General features: G+C 37.7%; 1 protein-coding gene across 1 annotated transcript; it reads left to right on the top strand.

The window, feature by feature from the left end:
* Positions 1–3,109: 3,109 nt before the first annotated feature.
* SLC7A13 (solute carrier family 7 member 13) lies at positions 3,110–19,964 on the top strand. Its single transcript, XM_003821159.6, has 4 exons — positions 3,110–3,898; positions 10,411–10,542; positions 15,481–15,842; positions 18,665–19,964. Exons 1-4 carry the CDS (start codon positions 3,214–3,216, stop codon positions 18,896–18,898), a joined length of 1,413 nt encoding a protein of 470 aa, XP_003821207.3. The 5' UTR covers positions 3,110–3,213; the 3' UTR covers positions 18,899–19,964.
* Positions 19,965–22,310: the final 2,346 nt, after the last annotated feature.

Here is a 22,310-nt window from a genome sequence, read left to right as displayed (position 1 = left end):
ACAGCTGGGGATTTGTAGCCAATGAACAGAATGAGGGGGTTAATGGATAGACAGTTACCAAGAGGAGCTTGATTACATATGAAGAGTGAGGAGATAGTTGCTAAGCTGAGCTCAGCTGACCAAGGATGAGGCCTGGTCAGGAAGAGAGCTCAAAGGAGCCTGACTGAAGTTTGGTCATGGGGAAATTTCTTATCAGCGTGAACTACCAATACAACTGCTGTTTCACTTTTGTACTCCAAATCTCACACAAACATTTTCCTGATGGTACATTCTAATTGAGAATTTGGGAAAATGTGGTTCAGTCTAGCCAAGGTAACAACTACAAAATGACCACACTCCCATTTGGTGGCCCTGGTTCTTCCGGACTTATTTATTTTCCTGTCATGAGATCCAAGGCTTGGGTAGTGGATTGCCTCACTATCTTCCTTAAAAGTAGATTGTTAGGTGGGGAATTTATTGGTGGGACAATGGCCACCTTTGTCCCATGCTTCTATTTTGTCTCTATTGCAGCCAAGGGCAGAACTGACTAGGTTTGTCAAACTTTAACCCACTTTGCTTGCTTTTAGCTAGTTTCACTGTTTTAAAAGATTACTAACTCTAAATGGATGTCACATAGCTAAGCAATACATCACAAGACTCCCTTGAGCTTCCCTGTAGATACCATCTCTGATGTACGTATGGGTCACAATGGTAGCAGTTGCCTACATTGTTTTTCAGGAAACTAGAGTCAACTCTTATCCAGTTTAAAGCAGGTGAGACCACCACCCCTCCACCTGGGTGAGCCTCCACGAATGTCCGACGTGTGATCTTTTGACATCAGAGTGCCATTTATAAGCTCCACCCTCATATCATGATAACATTATCATTTTCTGAACATCCATCCTATGAGGAGCCATGAAGCTTGACTGTGCTTGTGCAGAACATCAATTATCTCACTTTTCCTTATCCCCAGCCACCTTTCTCCATGCCTCAGACCACCCTGCTCCTCAGTCCCATAAATATTCTTAAACCCCATCTTTAGGAGGGCAGATTTGAGACCTGAACTCCCATCTCTTCACTTGGCTTAAAAAGAAAGGAATAAATCCTTTCTTTTTCGGAAAACTCATCATCTTGGTCATTGGCATACTGTGCTGTGAACAAAATAGGCCTGGTTCAGTAACACTATCTTATGGAGAACTTTCTGGTATTCTTTTCACACTCCCAGGTCCTTGCTCTCTGAGAGAAGAAACAAGGCATGGTTTTATTTGGGACATGGATCTAGTTGTGTTTACCGAAATCTATGTAGTTTTCTATTTGTTTGTTTGTTTGAGACAGAGTCTGGTTCTGTCTCCCAGGCTGGAGTGCAGTGGCCCACTCTCAGCTCACTGCAACCTCCACCTCCCAGGTTCAAGCAGTTCTCCTGCCTCAGCCTCCCTAGTAGCTGTGATTACAGGTGGGCACCACCATGCCCGGCTAATTTTTGTATTTTTAGTAGAGATGGGGTTTTGCCATGTTGGCCAGGCTGGTCTCAAACTCCTGACCTCAGGTGATCCGCCCACCTTGGCCTCCTAAAGTGCTGGAATTACAGGCATGAGCCACCCACTGCACTCAGCCCTATATCACTATGTAGTATTATCAGTGAATTTTCTTGGATGCAATCTGCCAGAAAATAGCCAGTTTTCCCAAACCAAAGCAAAACCAAGCAATTTCACTTTCACTTACTCTGAGGGGACAATTGAGAAATACTTTACTAGGCCGGGCGCAGTGGCTCATGCCTGTAATCCCAGCACTTTGGGAAGCAGAGGCAGGTGGATCACCTGAGGTCAGAAGTTTGAGACCAGCCTGGCCAACATGGGAAAGCCCTATCTCTACTGAAAAAAAAAAACCCACAAAAGTTAGCTGGGTGTCATGGCACACCCCTCTAGTCCCAACTTAAAAAAGAGACAGACAGACAGAGAGAGAGAGAGACAGAGAGACAGAAATACTTATTTCCTAGGCTTATATGTGCTCCAGGTTTATGAGACTTTGGAAATTCTCAGGACAGGGCTTTGCATTATAAAGTCGACAAATGTGGGAACTACTAAGGCCCTAGACTTGTAGGTTAGGACAAGATGGTTAGGACCCTCCTTCCCTCTGCCCCTGGGGCCAGGTCTTCTTTCTCTTGTACTTTCTGTTCACAATTTTCTGTATGTGACTAAGGCTACCAGAATGATAGGTGACTGGTTAAAAGACAGGCTTATGTTTCAGAGCATTTCCCTCCCTTGCCTTGCTAATTAGCTTCTGGTAATATAAGCCTGATAAAATTGTTTCCTGAAAGCTTAGTGATTTAAAAAAATGTGAAGAAGAGGGAGTCAAGGCAGTAAAAGGACAGTGAACTAATTCCTCAGTGTTCATGGAAAGAGGTCAGTATTTGCTTTCTAAAGTTGAGATATTTAGAAATAAAAGTCTTTTTATATTATTTAGAGCTATGAAGACAAGCACCAAAAAGATCTAAAACCATACATACCTTAAAATGGTTGGCTTCTAATCTCAGGACTTTGGGAGACAAGGTGGGAGGATCACTTGAGCACAGGAGTTCAAAACCAGCCTGGGCAACAAAGTGAGACCCCCCCCATCTCTACCAAAAACAAAACAACAGCCACCAAAAACAAACCAATAACCACCAAAAACCTTAGCCATGTGTGGTGGCTCATGCCCGTAGTCCCAGCTACTTGGGAGGCTAAGGTGGAAGAATTACTTGAGCCCAGGAGGTCAAGGCTGCACTCCAGCCCAGGTGACAGAGTGAGACTCTGTCTCAAAAAATAAAATAAAGTAAAATAAAATGATTGTTTCCAGAGCAGGGAACTGGGAAGGCATTTGGGAAGCAGTGAAGTAGAGTAGGAAGCCCCAACTTTGCACTGTAATCCATGTCTTCTTGGAAATTCCTTGTTTTTAAAAAAAAAAAATCTGAATGCATTCTTTTGATAATAATTGAAAGACAAGTCAGACCAAACCCTTCTACATCTTGGTCTATTTTATTGAATGTGTCACATATATTTTGTTACTTATTATTTTTTGTCCCCACCTTCCACCTCTATTTTGTTAATTATTAAAACCAGGCTATACTTAATGAAAATGGAACAGAAAGGACAGAATTATTTTATTTCAGGAATCCATCAACATCCTTTGCAGCTACATAGGCAGGAAAATCTAGAAATTGTAATTTATATAGAATTTTAAAACTCTTCAATTACAATGGATAGAGGGGAGAAAATACAGCTCAAGAGAGTGTTTGGATATTGGTGGGGCACAAGTTTTTTGCTTATTAATATCATTGGTGCAGGAATTTTTGTGTCCCCCAAAGGTGTGTTGGCATACTCTTGCATGAACGTGGGAGTCTCCCTATGCGTTTGGGCTGGCTGTGCCATACTGGCCATGACATCAACTCTTTGCTCTGCAGAGATAAGTATAAGCTTCCCATGCAGTGGAGCTCAATACTATTTTCTCAAGAGATACTTTGGCTCCACGGTTGCTTTTTTGAATCTCTGGACATCCTTGTTTCTGGGGTCAGGGGTAGTTGCTGGCCAAGCTCTGCTCCTCGCTGAGTACAGCATCCAGCCTTTTTTTCCCAGCTGCTCTGTCCCAAAGCTGCCTAAGAAATGTCTGGCATTGGCCATGTTGTGGATTGTAGGAATTCTGACTTCTCGTGGTGTGAAAGAAGTGACTTGGCTTCAGATAGCTAGCTCAGTGCTGAAAGTGTCCATACTTAGCTTCATTTCCCTAACTGGAGTAGTGTTCCTGATAAGAGGGAAAAAGGAGAATGTAGAACGATTTCAGAATGCTTTTGATGCTGAACTTCCAGATATGTCTCACCTTATACAAGCCATCTTCCAAGGATATTTTGCATATTCAGGCGGGGCATGCTTTACACTTATAGCAGGTAACAATCCATTGAGGAAAAAAAATCTAAAATCATGACTTATTGCATACAATATGAAATGCATATCATTTGTTGTATTTTGAGTCTTAAATGATTTAATGTTTCTTTCTTCTTTGTGACTTTCTGAATCAGATCATGCCAGCCTGGCACTTGTTACCTACTCTTAATTATTTTCCTATTTATGCTAAGGTACTTATTTGATTGAACAACTTCTCTTTTTCAACTTTCCTTTCTGGGACCACAGGTATGGGACTTCTGTGTTAATCTGTTTCCTTTCTGTTAATGGATGAATGCTGGGGTTGTGAAAATATTCCCCACCCATGAAACTGTAAATCCAGGAATGATCCAATGCCAGACTATGTTTGTGTTGTAGGTAGGTATGACGCATTGAGGCTCTAAGTATTTTTATTTACTTACTTTTGGAGTTATGTTTTATATTTTATTATAATTTTTTCCTTTCATTGATGAATGTAATAATACAAATTGATTTTACTTGCACTTGACCATTTTCACATCAAGCATTCTAATTAATGATAAAGCTATAATTTTCATCTGTGCATTATAAAAGCAGTCACCCTACAGCAACCTTGGATGCATTTAAAAGTTAAAATAGGGCTGGGTGTGATGTCTCATGCCTATAATCCCAATGCTTTGAGAGGCCAAAATGGGAGGATTACTTGAGGCTAGGAGTTTGAGACCACCTGGGCAAAATAGTGAGATCCCTCTCCTCAGATTTTTTTTTTTTTTTGAGACAGAGTTTTCCTCTTGTTGCCCAGGCCAGAGTACAGTGGCATGATTTCAGCTCACTGCAGCCTCCTCCTCCTGGGTTCAAGCGATTCTCCTGCCTCAGCCTCCAGAGTAGCTGGGACTACCGGTGTGCACCACGATGCCTGGCTTATTTTTGCATTTTTGGTAGAGATAGGCTATCACCATGTTGGCCAGGTTGGTCTTGAACACTTGGCCTCATGTGAGCCACCCGCCTCTGCCTCCGAAAGTGCTGGGATTACAAGCGTGAGCCACTGCACCTGCCCACCTCCTCAGATTTCTTAAAAAATTATCTGAGTGTGGAAGTGCACACTTTTAGTCCTAGCTACTAAGAGGCTGAGGTGGGAGGATCGCTTGAGCCCAGGAGTTTGAGGCTGCAGTAAGCTATGATTGCACCACTGCACTCCAGTTTGGGCTACAGAGTGAGACCCTGTCTCAAAACAAGAAAAATAAATAAATAATAAATTAGCCAACAATGCGAAGATACTGTAACCAGGATTATAGGAGCCCGAAAGAGGCTCACTTCCTTTCCCTACCCTCCAGACAAGTACTCCCTGGACACCCGAAACAGGAAATTCTCCAGCAGTTCAGACCCCTTGTCTGCAATGACAGCACTGGGCAGCTGACTGAAGTGGGTGCCGAAGTGGAACAGCATCTTCTTGGTTCACTCAGAACATCAGAGCAGAGCAACAAGTGCTGGATTTTGCCTTGCACTTTTACTGTGCTCTTGAGCATTGTTATTTTTATATATTCAGGGATCATGTACAGGTTTGTTACACGGATTTATTTGTATAATAGTGAGGTCTGGGCTTCTAGTGTAGCCATCACCCTAACAATGAACACTGTACCCAATAGGTAATTTTTCAACCCTTACCCCCCACCCACTCTCCCCACTTTTGGAATCCTCAGTGTCACAATTTCCTCTGTATATCCGTGTGTACTTACTGTTTAGCTCCCATATATAAGTGAGAATATGCAGTATTTGATTTTCTGTTTTTGAATTGTTTCTCTTAGGATGATGGTCTCTAGTTGCATCCATATTGCTGGAAAAGACATGATCTCATTCTTTTTAGGGCTGTGTAGTATTCCATGGTGTGTATATACCACATTTTTAAAAAATCCAATCATGCATTGATGGACACTTAGGTTGATTCCATGACTGCTATTGTGAACAGTGCTGCAATAAACATGCAAGTGCAGAGGTCTTTTTGATATAACAATTTCTATTCCTGTGGGTAGAGACGCAGTAGTGGAATTGCTGGGTCAAATGGTAGTTCTGTTTTTTGTTCTTTGTAGGTTCTTTAGTATCTTTAAAGAGCAGAGAAGCATAGATATTCTAGATTGCTCTGAGGCTGTATACACTTCCCTTCAATGTTAGACAGAAGTTTTCATCTTTTCATTTTCAAAGTTGGTCTTTTCCCTTGAATTCTTTATCTTTTCCCTCCCATCCCCTTAAGGACTTTTCACATTCTTTTATTTCATTTTTTCTCACCTTCAATCTTTTCTAAAAAATCAGTTCTTTTCCTTGTTATTTATATATGTATCAGACTCTTAACTACTGAACAAAACTTTTTCTAATCTCAGGTCCCCCACCACTAATTTATCTATCATTTGTGAAATCATTTGAGTAGCCACTATCTTTTCAAAGACTATTTTTAAAACCCTGTACTGGTGCCTCAAGATGAGTAAGATATAGTCTTTATCAAAAAGGCTTACAGTGTAGTAGAAGAGGCAATACCTAGATTTGGGTCTGCCATTACCAACTATAGCAAGTGTTTTCTCCTTTCTAGCCTCTTTTTTATTATCTGCAAAATGTATATCATGGTTTAAAATGACTATAATTCTGTGCCTTATAAACAAATAATTTGATACAGTATTTAATAGATAGCTATAATGGAACAATATAATTACCTTGGAAATCAATAGAAAGGTCACTTTTTGCTGTCACTGAGTGGAAAAGTGGCAATTTGAATTGAATCCACAAAATTCCAGAAAAATATGAGTGAAACCGTGGAGAATAGAAGCAATGCAGTGTAGATATAAGACAAGGCATGCAACCTCAGGTGACTACAAAATGGTTTCCATCTGAGAGTCTTGGTATTAGATATGATTATTAAGGTAAGTACATAGAGAGACGAAGGACAAAATACATAGAGTTGATTACTAAGGCAAGTACATAGAGACGAAGGATGAAACGGCATAGGGTTGGAGGGGAACAGATGACTGGACAATGCCAACTTTTAAGCAGGAGGTAGAGAAAGAAGATTCAGTGAGGAAGCCAGAGGAGGCTCAGAGTGGTATAGAGGAAAATCACAATATGTTTCAAAAAGTGGGGAATAATCTATCTGGTTAAATGCTTCAGAAGTCAAGGATCATGAGGACTGGTTGGTGCGCCATCATTGATAATGTAAGAAGTCATTGGTGAATTTTGAACATGAGAGGAAGTCAGTTTGCATTGAGTTAAAAATAAGGTATTGAGAAAAGAAAGCTATGAGGAGATTACTGTTTTACATGGCTTGTGATTAAATGGGCCAATTTCAGCAGCTGGCATAATGAGCAAATCTCATTGTTTCTTGCTTTCAAGGCTAGAAGCAAGATTTCTGGATTTTTATTTGAGCCAGTTTCATTGTATCCCATTGCAGAGATGTTTCATTGTTAGATAATTATTGTCAGCTGAAAATATATTTACAGAATTTATTCTTCCTAACCTATAAACTATTATGGAGTTCCTCACAAGCCGCTAGTGGTGAACAAAAGTTGGAGGAATTTCAGTGTGTGCTGGAGTTGTTAATTTACAAAATAAGTCTTAAGTACATCTAAGTTTTAAGTAACCCTTTTACCTGCAAAATAGTGATTTGTAGACAGGCGACTTTGCAAGGTGTAGGAATACCCATCTTTTTAAAAAAAAATTTCTATTTTTTATCACCCAGGCTGGAGTGCAGCTGTGCAATCATAGTTCACTGCAGCCTTGACCTTCTGGGCTTGATTGATTCTCTCACCTCAGCCTCCTGAGTAGCTGCGACTACAGGCACTCACCATCATGCCCAGCTAAGTTTTTTTGTGTGTGGATTTTTAGCAGAGACGAGGTTTTGGCATGTTGCTCAGACTGGCCTTGAACTTCTGGGTTCCAGTGATCCACCTGCCTTGACCTCCCAAAGTGCTGGGTTTACAGACGTGAATCACCACACCCGGCTGGAATACCCAACTTTTAAGTTCAAGAGTCAAGGATATTTGTCGCTTGTCTGGCTATTATAACTTTTTATTATAAATTAAATTGTAATCTCCATCTCCTCTTTACATATCAAGTACATAATAAGAACAAGTAAAAGGCTCAGAAGAAAGAACAGATAATCCAAAAAATTGCCCTTTTGTTTGTCCCAAAGCTTTAATAACTATAGTAATTAACAACAACCATTTATTCAGCACTTATTATATGCTAAACACTAGGATTGGAATTTTGTTGTCCCTACAGTTTTCACTATAAGGAGATTGAAACCTTGACAGCCAAAGTGGTGCAGGCAGGGTTAAAATTAAAACCTTCTAATTTTTTACTAATCAAGTTCTTAATCAGCTCAGATTAGTGTTCCCCACGGGCATTAGATCCAACCCCTGGGCAGACACAGATGGAAGAAATTTGATATGTCAAATGATAGATATTTATTAGTAAAGGGGATTTGGTTTTAAGTAGCAGAAACCCACATACATTAACTTAAACAATAAAAGGGGAACTTACTGGAAGGATAATGCTATATTTTAAGGAAGATTTGTGCAACACATCTTAGGAAGCAACAAAAAATAGGGAAGCAGACTGGACATGGTGACTCACGTTTTTAATCTGCACTTTGGGAGGCCTAGACTGGAGGATTGCTTGAGGCCAGAAGTTCAAGACCAGTCCAGGCAACATAGCGAGACCCCCGTCTCTATAAAATAAATAAATAAATATGAAAAAAATAGGGAAGTTCTAGAAATAAAAAAAAACCAAATTTTCTCATCTTCCTTTCTTTTTTAACACCATTACGTTGCTTTTCTCTTGAACTTTGTTTCAAATTCTTGAGATAAATTTTCTTGTATACCGAAAATCATTGGCTTCCAGTGGATCGGATGTCTGTTCTTTGTTCCTTTCCACTGGGCAGGGCACAGGGTGCCATTGTATATTATGGTTATAGATGATCATTTCTTCATGCCACAGAGCAATTCTCAGGGTAGGACAAAATTTGGGGAAATGGTGTGATGAATGGAACAATATTTAAAAATAAAACTGTCCTAGAGAATCCACTCTATATGATGCTAAATATCAACTTTTTTGGCCTTTTTTTGCACTTAATATTGGCATAAAGGAATGGTCAAGAGCATACAGGAAGAGATAATTTATGATGGGCTCTTTAACTCCTTTCAATATACAGTATGAGAAATGTATAATAGGAAAATTTTGCTAGCCAGGGAGAGAGTTTCCTTTCCTAGTTTCCCAGAAGTAATTATTTTCCTGAGATCTGAAGGAAGGGTAGGGTCAACTAGGCAACTAGGAAAGAACATTCCACATAAGAGAGTAGACCCTATGGCAAGAAGGGATAGGACATTGTTGAGGAACTGCAAAGGCCAGTCAGTCTATATATAAAACACAGATAGCAAGAGAAACTATCACATTGTCACATAATATATCTCCATAGCACCTTGTTTCTTTTCATATAGACACTTACCATAGTCACTAGTATTTTAACCTTTTATTTATGCAATTATTTAACTCATGTGTAGCTCTTCTTCTTGAGGTCAAATTTCATGTAGTTTCTGCTCACCATTGTATTCCCACTATCCAAACTCAGTGCCTAGGACTTAATAGATGAGGCTAAACACATAAGTGGGCTTCAAATGGTACAGGACTTATGGGCTCCGATTTCATTTTTCATTCTTAAGTCTATCTTCAGAAATTTTGCCATCTATGGAGAAAATGAAGCATATTTCATATTTTTCTTCATTTAGCTATATTAGGCAGGTGGGTGTGTAGCAGTCCACCAGTGTGTGTGTGTGTGTGTGTGTGTGTGTGTGTGTGTGTGTGTGCATTTTAGTGTATGTGTAGTGGTGGTGGCTGAATGAATAAGAAGAGCCTAGCCCAATTGTTGGCACACGGAGCAATGTTGGTGGGAATGTAAATTAGTATAATGTCTATGGAAAACAGTATGGAGATTTCTCAAAGAATTAAAAATAGAACTACAATTTGATCCAACAATCCCACTACTGGGTATCTCCCCAAAAGAAAATAAATTAATAGGATATCTGCACTCATGTTTATCACAACACTAGTGTGTGTGTGTATAATATACCACAGAATATTACAGAGCCATAAAAAAGAATGAAATCATGTCTTTTTCAGCAACATGAATGCAGCTGGAGACCATCATCCTAAGTGAAATAACTCAAAAATAGAAAGAGAAATATTATACCTTCTCACTCATAATTAACTACAAAATGTGTACTTATGGATGTAGAGAGTAAAATGATGAACCACAGAGACTTGGAAGGGAGAGGGAGTAGACAGGTGGATGATGAAAAATTACTTAATAGGTACAATGTATGTTATTCAGGTGATGGATACACTAAAACTCTGATTTGACCACCACACAACCTATCCACGTAATAAAATCATGCTTGTACCCCATTAATTTATACAAATACAAAAATAATAATCTAAAAATAATGAATTTTAGAAATAATGTTTACCAATTATGGTTGTGTCCTCTTTTGTGTTATAGGGGAGCTGAAGAAGCCCAGAACAACAATTCCCAAATGCATATTTACTGCGTTACCTCTGGTGACTGTAGTTTATTTACTGGTTAACATTTCCTATCTGACTGTTCTGACACCCAGGGAAATTCTCTCTTCAGGTTTGTATGCAAATGGCTAAAGCAATAAATAAAGTGCTGGTCCTTTCAACATAACTATCATTTCACCAGTCAGGACCACTGTTTACTGTTCATTATTCTATATATAGAATCAACTTATAATTTTCTAAAATAACAGAGGGCCAAAGGGAATGATTTATCTTAGAAAGGAGATTCATCTTTAAGCATGGTTATGCCTTTTCTAATAATATGGAAAGATGTATATAATGTTGATATATGGTGTAGATCAGGTTCAAAATATTAGTATTCCTTTCATGATCTCATCTCACCAGAGTGACACTGAGTAATCACTGTTTACGTCGATTTTAAAACTTTCAAAATGTTTGAGTCTCAATGTTTTTCTAGGTGTCACAAAAAATGATCAATTTGAAGTATAGAATATTGGCAGTTAAAAGAGTAGATGCTAATGTTCAATTGATGCATATAATTAATATTGATGTTAAAATAATATGGTTTACCATGAACAACTCTAAAATTTATGGTGGCAAAGGGTCCTGAACATATTGGAAATCTGACCAAAAAATAGCTATCTTAGAGACCAAATTGTAGAATAAAGAATAAAAGAATGAGAAAATTTTAAATAAATATACATTGAAAAATGAGTAACAGATCAAGGAATAAAAGGAAATTTGGAAAGAAATGAGAAACAGGGAAAGTGGAAGACTAGTAATTTCCTCAAGCCAGCATTAAACGACCTCACAAGATAAACCTATCACCCAGTACCTTTAGGACTAATCTCTTTTGAGCAGCTATTATTGGTTTGGTGAATCTTTGAGGCATGGATGCAAACCTAAGGGAGATTTTGATATAAAATTCTGGTAAACTTTCCCTCAATTCTTATGTTACTGCCCTGCAGGGTGATGCCATATGGTATCAGTGCTGATTCATAATGGTCTAGCTATCTTAGGGACCTATAAACTAGATGGATTCAAGCTTCTAAGTGTCTGTGGGAAAAAACCAAATGCAAATTCAGATCAGAACAAGGAGTGATTTATTAACTACCTTGATTATATAAAGAATAAATTTACAAAGTTAATTGTGGGTGTGGTTGGGGCTGCTGGTCAGCTAGCACCGTTGTTACGGTTCATTGAAGCTGGCGTCTGTTATGACTACCAGTGCTCCGTCCATACGGGTTGTTAAAAAATCATGAATATCTCCTTTGATGTAATAATGATTATAGCAATTTTGTAGATGGCACAATGGTTCTGGCATGTATGGAAGACTCGTGAAGTGTTTTGACCATCATCACTTGTAATTTGGCTACGATGCTTACCTTTTTAGGCATATCATCTTTAGACTTTTTGTTTAAATTCTAAATTAATCTTTTTAAGTCCAAATATCTGCATGTTTATTGTACAAGAAATTTAAATTAAGAAAATAATCAGAGTCATACATGAAAAAATGTATGTATAGGTATAGTAATCATAGCTTTATGTATGATAGCAAAAAATTAAAAACCATAAAAATATCCAATAAGCTTGAAACAAATAGAAAATTTATGGGAAATCTATATAATAGAACATTCTGTGATTTGTAAAAGATGATATTGTTGATGGATACTTGAAGAAAAGGGACAATAATGAGGAAAAAGTCAGGATGTATATAATGATATAAAACAGTAAATAGGTAGTTAACAATGGTGATCAATGGGAATGATATTGTATGTGATCTTTACTTTATTGTTTGCACTGAATATTTCAAATTTTCTTTAAAGTGCAAAATTTGTGTAATAAGGGGGAAAGTTACAAGCAAAAGAAATAGTGTTTTTTTTTGAGACAGAGTCTTGCTCTGTTGCCTAGGCTGGAGTGCAGTGGCACAATCTTGCTCACTGCAACCTCCACCTCCCAGGTTCAAGCGCTTCTTGTGCCTCAGCCTTTTGAGCAGCTGGGATTACAGGCATGGGTCACCACACCTGGCTAATTTTTGTATTTTTAGTAGAGATAGGGTTTTGTCATGTTGGCCGGGCTGGTCTGACCTCAAGTGATTCTCCCTCTTGGCCTCTCAAAGTGCTGGGATTATAGACGTGAGCCACTAGGCCCAAATATAGTTTCTTAAATTAAGAAATTTTAACGATTAAGGGATGCATTTTTTCAATCAAACAAGCATATGTAAAAAATATGAAAAGTTTCCATATGAATATAGAGCATCCATGATGTGGCAGGAATTGGATACTACATTTTATTTAAGGAACATTGAAAGAATTACACCAGGCTGTGATAAATATTAGATTCTAATATTTGTGGTTTAGATAGAAAAAGAAAGAATGGTATTAATCATGTAATGTTTTTGTCTGTGTCCGTGTCAGAGCTCTGACTTGTTTCTTCACCTATTTTTCTCTTAGGAAATAAAATAGCCTTTATTATGAATAAGTTTCACAACTGAGAAGGGAAGGGTGTTCTTCTAGAAAAAGGTGTATGGAAATGCCTTAGTGAGCAGCCCTGTCCCAGCTTTGAAAACTGAGGATTTCATTGTTCCTAAAGTCCTGCCACACACTGCTGACAGGGGTGCTCACATTTGATTTTCTTGAGAGTTCCATGCCATATTTAAAACTAGAGAAAATTGGCATAGGATCAGATAATCTAAAACGGTAAATACATTTTATGGAAGCAGAAACTGAGGTTTCCCTGTCAAGATGCAGCCTAAAAGTAGCTGGTCCCAAGTACCCAGATGTTGTTAAAAATTTTGATAAGATAGCCAATGATAGACAATAAATAAATAAATAAATTAATAATAAAAGAATTTTGAAGAGAAAGTGAGAATTTTAGAATCGCTTATTGGTAAATTGATGCAATTATTTTTGGAGGGCAATTTTGTAATATCATCCTTATTTTAAAATGTATATACCTCTGGGCTCACAAGTCCCACTTCTAAGAATTTACTCTAAGGAGACTTGAACAACTATCAAGAATGGGAGGAATGAGTGTTTTCATTAAAGCCCCTTTTATATGAGCAAGAAATTGAAAATAAGCTACAAATAAAACAGTATGAAATGGGTAGATAAACGCAATGACAGTTATATAATGGAATACTGAGAACTTGCTAGAATAATTAGATGCATGCAAATGTACTAATAAGAGCAAGATGAACGTGAAGAAGCAAGCCTAAGTGAGCATACACATACATGCACACTCATATACAACCCTAATAGATGTTTATACATTCATGCAAAATTTCTAGAAGAGGATCCAAACAGCTGTTAATGGTAGTTACATTGCTCCGCATGAATGGGAGGCTGGTGAGGAGAGGGACATTTACTTTTCACTTCATGTGCTTCAGTGCCATTTATTTTACTTTTCACCTAAAACATATATGAAATCATTTTTAAAAGAAAAGAAATAACATGTGGAAACAGTAACAAAGAAAAAACATCCCTTGTGGCATAGAGCTAAAGATGATGTAGAAAGATGTATAGTTTTTGCCAGCCAGCACTGACAGAGCTGCACCTGATCCTCCTCAAGTTATAACTAACCACATTTGTAGAATGCACACTGGGAAATTGAAGGGGAATTTCCTTTGCCTTACCAGAAAGAAATATTTTGGAAATGTGACTGAAAATGTGAAATTTGTGGAGGTATGGGTGTCCAGGAGAAACAACCAACAATATCTTCCTGAGAAGAACAATAAATGAGACAAGATATTTTTAAGAAAGATCCAAAGTTGTAGAATAGCACTAAGGAAAAAAGTGAAATGGCAGTTGAGGCTATTTAAAAAGGGTTACAAAAAATAAATATCTTTAAGAACAAGAGCTATTAATGATATTTTAATTTTGTCACATTTGGGAAGTCCTACCTTGTGTTATAAGCCAGTATGTTGATGTCCCAAAAGTACCCCTGGAAACCAACCTTGGCACAAGAACAAAGGCTCCAAGGACATCTACCCCCAGGGACCTCAGGCCCCATTGTGCTCATTCCATTGAAAAACTGAGAATTTGTTTCTCTCTGACTGAGTGATCTGTCCTAGCACATATCCACATAATATGAACTGAATCAAGTGGGTTCTCACAAACAATGGATGCTTTTCTTCACAGTTGTGTTTTTTTCCTGTGGACTTTTATTAAGTTAGTACTCATAAGATCTTTTATCTTTAAGCAAAAAAAAAAAGTAGAATATTCTCTAATGGTTAGTTTCTTAATCTTAGTACCATGAACATTTTATACTATATAATTTTTTGTTGTAGAGAATTGTCCTGTACATTATAGGATGTTTAGCAACATCCTTGGCCTCTACTCACTAGATACCAGCAGCAACCTCCTACCTCCCCGGTTGTAACAGCCAAAAAAGTCTCCAGATATTGCCAAATGACCCTGAGGAGTAAATTTAACTCCAATTGAGAACTACTGGTCTATAGAAAAGTCCCAAATGTCATACATATTTTTAATGGTGTGTAACTTATTTTCTTCATCTACATGGTTCCTTTTTCTGTTAAGTATTTCAAATTGCACCATGATGTGGGAAAGTCTCATTCTGGTGTCAGTAGTGTTGCACTGTGCTTTTTGGACTCTGAATGTAACTATCAAGACTCTATAAACTAGTTTTAGAAAATAACCATGGATTCAATCATCCATTCAACAAAATCAATTTATTTCACAAGTGTTTATTGAAAGCCTACTGGATGTCTGTCACAGAGTGATCCACTAGTTTTATAGAAAATAAATGGATTATCCTTGCCCTCAAAAACATTCTTGGTCTATTGGGGAAGACATATAAAATGATAACCATTTACAATACAGTGTCATGGAGTCAAATAGACACCTTTATAAGGTGTTATGTAGGTGTAACTAAGGAAATAAATGATAAAATTAAGCAAACTAAATGTTATTAATTACTTAAGTTTCTGTTTTCATTTTGAAATAATAAAAGGTTTATCATTAGTATTTCTCTTTTAACACATTTTCTTTTGTGTATTTTTGTTTTTCTGCAGATGCTGTAGCTATCACATGGGCTGATCGAGCTTTACCCTCATTAGCATGGATTATGCCTTTTGCTATTTCTACCTCATTATTCAGCAACCTTCTGATTTCTATATTTAAATCATCGAGACCAATATATCTTGCAAGCCAAGAGGGCCAGCTGCCTTTGCTATTTAATACACTTAATAGTCACTCCTCTCCATTTACAGCTGTGCTACTACTTGTCACTTTGGGATCCCTTGCAATTATCTTAACAAGTCTAATTGATTTGATAAACTATATTTTTTTCACGCGTTCATTATGGTCTATATTATTAATGATAGGAATACTAAGGCGGAGATACCGGGAACCCAATCTATCTATACCTTATAAGGTAAAATTGGATTTCTAATTCTTTTCTGTGTGAAATAACAGATATTGAGTATAACTGTATTTAAGATTATAATCAGAGCATCTATAAGTAGATCTTCTGAATACTCAGTTACTGTGAAACACATGAGAATAATCTAGTCTTGGTTTTAATTTTCATTTTTATTGGCTAGGTTATTCAATATAAAAATCTCTTAGATTCCATTTAACGGTTTATTAGAGAGAAAAATAGTTCTCTGGGTGTTTGGACAGATCATTATGAGTCTTTTGACCAGATATTATTTTGTCTACTTATGTAACTAGTCATGCATATGAATGTCTTCCACAGTCAGGGCCAGATTTAGCAGATGGGAAACAGAAGAGGCAAGGTGAGGTCACAAGTGATAACATCTACTGTTCTGAAACATCAACTTACTTTGTTGGCAAATTACATCTTTTCAACTTTACTTATTTTAAACTGACTTTCAGTCTGGATGAAAAAACTTTTCACAGGAGAGGAGACAACCACTTAATTGTAGAAGAGGAAATAAGCAGCAAAACTTGGTAGCATAAGAACGTTATTGGAGAAAGACGGCCCTGACGGTCTGATTATCAGAATAATAAAATAATCTTAGTTGCCTAGGTAGGATGTTCAAAACTTTGCTTGGGTGATCACCTTTAATCCTCTTAGTAATAAAAAGGTGGATTCAATTGTTATTTCCATTTTACAGATAAGAAAACAGATTTAGAAAAGTTAGGTCACTTGCTCAAGCTCACACAGCATGGATTAGAGTCAAGATTCAAATCTAGGCAGTCTCTTTGGAGTGTTTAACTCTTGCTAAATACAAAATATAAGGAAGAACTGCTGAGAGAAAGAAAGCAATGTTCTCATCACCAACTATGGTTGATTTATGTCCTTCCTTTCCAGTCTTCTTTCCAACTTCTTCCATCCAGTCATCTCTTAATTGTTGTGTGTTTGAGTATTAGTTGTCAAGAAGCAACTATATTTTAAGCACCTTGCTAGGTACTTTGAGTAGAAAAAGAATTAAGACTTGGCTCCTGCTTTTAGGCAGGTTATAATCTATCTGGACAGTCATGTAAACCAAAAATCACGGTGTGACGATTGCTACCTAGTGGTCTGCAGAGGATGCTCAGAGAGCACATAAGGAGAGAGATCTAATCTAGAGCAGGGCTGATGGCCATAGCCCCCCTTGGAGGTGCCTCCCTAATGTCTGCTTTCTGTATAGTTTCACATGCTGCATCTTTTTAACATGTCTTTTGCTGTTTTCTGATCCACATTTTGTTAGATCACTGACCCTAATAGATACAATTATAAAGAAGTTATGAACTGGAAGATAAATTTGTTATATACAAATAACAGTATAAGATAATCATTAAGAGTTTTGGGCTCAAGTCCAGTTGCTTGGCTAGTAGCTGAGTTTAGTCTTGTTATTGAACCTCTGAACCTCAGTTTCTTCAGATCTAAAATGGGAAAAAATAATACCTACCTCATATTAACGTTGGAGGTATTAAGTAAGCTAAGGCATGCAAACAATCCAGGGTCTGACATTGATGGATATTATTGCTCATATTATTATTCAACTTACATTTGCATCAGAAAGGAAGGCAAGGGCAGCCTTAAGTACAAGTGGCTGAAATTTGTCTTGTATGCCCCCAGGAGTGTTCTTTTCTTTTCTCTCAGTTATTTGATAACTGATACTGAGCCATGAGATGATAAAGTATTTTTTCTGGGACACTTTATAAGCTAAGAAGAGATTCTTTGTTTTTTCTTTTTTTTTGAGACAAAGTCTCACTCTTGTCGTCCAGGCTGGAGAAGCTGGAGTGCAAGTGGCATGATCTTGGCTTGCTGCAACCTCTGCTTCCTGGGTTCAAGAGATTCTCCTGCCTTAGCCTCCCAAGTAGCTGGGATTACAGGTGCCTGCCACCACACCCAGCTAATTTTTGTAATTTTAGTAGAGACGGTGTTTCACCATGTTGCCCAGGCTGATCTCGATCTCCTGATCTCGTGTTCCACCCACCTTGACCTCACAAAGTGCTGGGATTATAGGCATAAGCAACTGTGCCCGGCCAAGAAGACATTCTTAATGATTAAATCCCAACAAATGATCCTCTAATTAAAGGGTTTTTTTCGTAAATTATGACTAGCTGTGTAATATATATCTTTGGGGAATATAGATTCATATCAGTTATATCTTATATCGATTTTCTCCCTAGATTGGGTAATGTTGTAGATAACTCTTACAATTCTAACACAAAGCAGGTACCAGGGACTGGTCTTTAGGGCTTTTGGCAAAGCAAAAACAAAACATAAAACAGGGAAAATTGTTTTAGCTAAAATTTTTGTCTTGATTTTTTTTTAATATGCTGAGCCTATAAAGTTACAACATTTACCTGTCAGTATTTACCTGTGTAACAGAGAGTCTGAGGATAGTCTTTCTGTTTTGTCATGAATTTCTTACTGCCTTGAGATATTTTCCAGAGAAGATTGTTGTTACTTCCATTGGGCTTTAGAAACTCCCTCTTAACAGATTCATGGTACCCAGATCAGTAGATAGTGATCTTACCAGCAAATGGTTCTAGTTATTTCCATTCATGAGCAGTCAAATGCTAGATGCCCATTCCCTCCAACCTGACAATGACAGTCTTCAACATCTCCTTTCACTCAGGCATTTATCTGACTTCTAAGCCAGATTTATTCAACTTTACAGCTAATTTAGCCTGTTTTCTTTAATTAGCTTGTATCTTTGCGTTTTTATTTATATAAATATGCAGGTATCATTCATGGATGTTCATATCTAATATTTTTTCAAACTTTGCTCTTTTCAGGTGTTTTTGCCATTTCCATTAGCAACAATAGTCATCGACATGGGCTTGGTTGTGATACCATTGGTAAAGTCTCCAAATGTGCATTATGTCTACGTGCTTCTGTTAGTTCTCAGCGGATTACTATTTTACATACCTTTAATACATTTTAAAATAAGATTGGCTTGGTTTGAGAAGATGACTTGCTATTTACAATTACTATTTAATATTTGCCTCCCTGATGTGTCTGAGGAATAGATGTTGGAAGTGCAAACTCTTAAAAAAATGGCCTTCTAAAAAACATATATCAGATTCCAAATCAAGGTTAAACACATGATAGAACATTCATGGTGAAATTCCTATGGTAAATATTTTTTTCTCAAATGAAATAAGTAATGTATACAAAAGTGCCTAAGACAGTACCTGGCTTCAGAGTCACTAAGAAATTGCTAAAAGCTCTGCTTCGCATGGTAAAAAACTTAAGTCCTGGTTTGCGTAGTTTGATAGAGTGATCATACAACTTCCATTCTCTCACTTTTTTTTTCTGTATCCCACCCCTTTTCTACTGAATTTGTGGGGATCCTATAATAAAAGTGAATGACTAAAAATTTTAAAAGCATTCCTTCTCTTCATCTTTCCTGAGTCCTTTTTGTGTGAGGTGGGTGGGGCCGGGGAAGATGCTGATTTGACTTGTGGACAGAAAGATGGCAACAATTGACACTGGGGACTATTAGATGAGGGAGCGGGGAGAAGGGCAAGGGTCGAAAAACTAACTACTGGGTCCTATGCTCAATACCTGGCCGATGGTATCATTTGTACCTTAAACCTCAGCATCATGCAATGTACCCAGGTAACCAACCTGCACATGTACCCCCTGAATCTAAAATAAAAGTTGAAAAAGAAAAAGATAAAATTAAAATAAAAAAATCTCCCTCTCCTTTCTCTCATAAGGATACCAGTCATTAGATTTAGGGCCCACTCCAAATCCAGGATGTTCCTGTCTCAAGATCCTGAACTTCTTACATCTGCAAAGACCCTTATTCCAAGTAAGGTCACATTCTGATGTTCCCTGTAGATCTGTTTTTAAGAAGGCCATTATTCAACCCATGAAGCTAGGTCCTCCTCATTATCCAATTCCATTCCCAGTTCGTGTGGTGACCTCTTCCAGCTATAGAGGCTGGTTCAAGAAGGCCACCCTGATTTTGCTTCTCTCTGTAGGTAGTAACTCATCTGCATGTTGGAGTTGGAACTAAAATACGAAATCTGGAAAAGTCTCAAACTTCATCCCAAGATGTAGTACTATGAGCCTCCATTATTAGCAATGTCTGCCAAAAAGATGGGATCAGTATTTCAAAAGAAACCTTAAACTAGACTTGAGAAACAGCCAGGTAATCTCCAGAGCTGGATTATTCTGATCCTGATGCCAGGGCATCCCAGCAAACAAAGAGAGAGTATTGGGAATTCTTGACAAGCAAGAACCTGGATGTTGCTCTTTACATCATGTTTTCTTATCTTGACTAATGATATGGTTGTGAAGGAAATAACTGTTCTGCAATGAATCGGTTCACATCTTTCCATTAGGCCCAGGCCTCTCTCAGATGACTTTTCTGAGTTGCTGCTTGTTCAGTATCTCGTATATGAAGCTGGTAGGAAGAAAAAAAGTCACTTTGCTTAAGTGTCAGCTCTGTGCCAGAGGGTTGGGAATACTGGAGTATTTCCCAGAATACAGCATATATGCTTATTTTCAAACATGAGAAACAAACTACCTGAATGTAGAGAAGTCACAGTAACTTTATAGGGAGCAAAGTTTCAGAATTGTATTTCTAAGTAATGGACTTCTATTACTTTAAGGTGAAGAAAAAAATAAGTGTCCCTTTATTTAGCTGTAAAGCAAAAGTGGGTAATTTCTCAGATCCTTCCCAGGTGTAACAAATGACAAGCATTCTTCTTGTTTTAAAAAATTTCAAATTGTATTTTAGATTAAGAGGTACATGTGCAGGTTTGTTACATGGGTATATTGCATAATGCTGGGGTTTGGGGTGCAAATGATCCCATCATGCTGGTAGTGAGCATAGTATCCAACAGGTGGTTTTTCAGCCCATGCTCCCCTCTGTCCCTCCCCATCTAGTAGTTCTCATTGTCTCTTGTTCCTATCTTTATGTCTATGTGTACTCATTGTTTAGTTCCCACTTATAAGTAAGAACATGCAGCATTTGGTTTTCTGTTCCTGAATAAATTTGCTTAGGATAATGGCCTGTAGCTTCATCTATGTTGCTGCAAAGAACATGATTTTATTCTTTTTAAGGACTGTATAGTATTTCATGGTGTATATGTACCACATTTTCTTTATCCAGTCCATCATGGATGGGCATTTAGGTTGATTCCATGTCTTTGCTATTGTGAATAGTGCTGTGAAGAGCATATGAATGCCTGTGTCTTTTTGATAGAATGAATTATTTTACTTTGGGTATATACCAAATAGTGGAATTGCTGAGTTGAATGGCAGTTCTCTTTTAAGTTCTTTGAGAAATATCCAAACTGCTTTCCCCAGTGGCTTAGTTTGCATTTCCAACGACAGTATATAAGCGTTCCCTTTTCTCCACAGCCCTGTCAGCATCTGTTATTTTTTGACTTTTTAATAACCACCATTCTGCTTAATGTGAGATGGTACTTGTGGTTTGATTTGCATTTCTCTGATAATTAGTGTTGTTAAGCATTTTTTTCCATGTTCCTTGGCTGAGTGTACATTTTTTTCTTCTTCTTTTTTTTTGAGACGGAGTTTCACTTTTGTTGTCCAGGCTGGAGCGCAATGGCATGATTTCGGCTCACTGCAACCTCCGCCTCCTGGGTTCAAGCGATTCTCCTGCCTCAGACTCCCAAATAGCTGGGATTAGAGGCATATGCCACCGCACCCGGCTGATTTTTGTATTTTTAGTAGAGATGGGTTTTCGCCATGTTGGTCAGGCTGGTCTCGAACTCCTGACCTTGGATGATCCACTCGCCTGGGCCTCCCAAAGTGCTGGGATTACAGGTGTAAGCCACTGTGCCCGACCATACATATTCTTTTGAGAAGTGTCTGTTCATGTCCTCTGCCCATTTTTTAATTGGATTTTTTTTTCTGGTTCATTGGTTTATTTATGGATTCTGGATATTAGACATTTGTCAGATACATAGTTTGCCAATATTTTTTCCCATAATGTAGATTGTCTGTTTACTATATTGATAGTTTCTTTTGCTGTGCAGAAGCTCTTTAGTGTAATTAAGTCCCATTTGTCAATTTTTGTTTGGGTTTCAGTCGTTTTGGGGAATTTTGCTGTAAGTTTTTTTCCCAAAGCTGATGTCGTGAAGGATATTTCCTAGGTTTTCTACTAGGATTTTTAAACTTTGAGGACTTACATTTAAATCTTCAATTCACCTCACGTTAATTTTTATATATGATGAGAAGTAGGGGTCCGGTTCATTCTTCTGCATATGGCTAGACAGTTATCCCAGCACCATTTATTGAATAGGGAGTTCTTTCCCTATTGCTTGTTTTTGTCAACATTGTTGAAGACCATCAGATAGTTGTGCATATGTAGACTTTTTTCTGGGTTCTCTGTTCTGTTCCATCGGTCTACGTGTCTGTTTTTGTACCAGTACCATGCTGTTTTGGTTATTATAGCCCTATGTA

Source organism: Pan paniscus, chromosome 7, assembly GCF_029289425.2.
Source record: "Pan paniscus chromosome 7, NHGRI_mPanPan1-v2.0_pri, whole genome shotgun sequence".
Classification (NCBI taxonomy): domain Eukaryota; kingdom Metazoa; phylum Chordata; class Mammalia; order Primates; family Hominidae; genus Pan; species Pan paniscus.
Note: the sequence above shows the minus strand (reverse complement) of the source record. Positions and strands in the feature narration are given on the sequence as shown.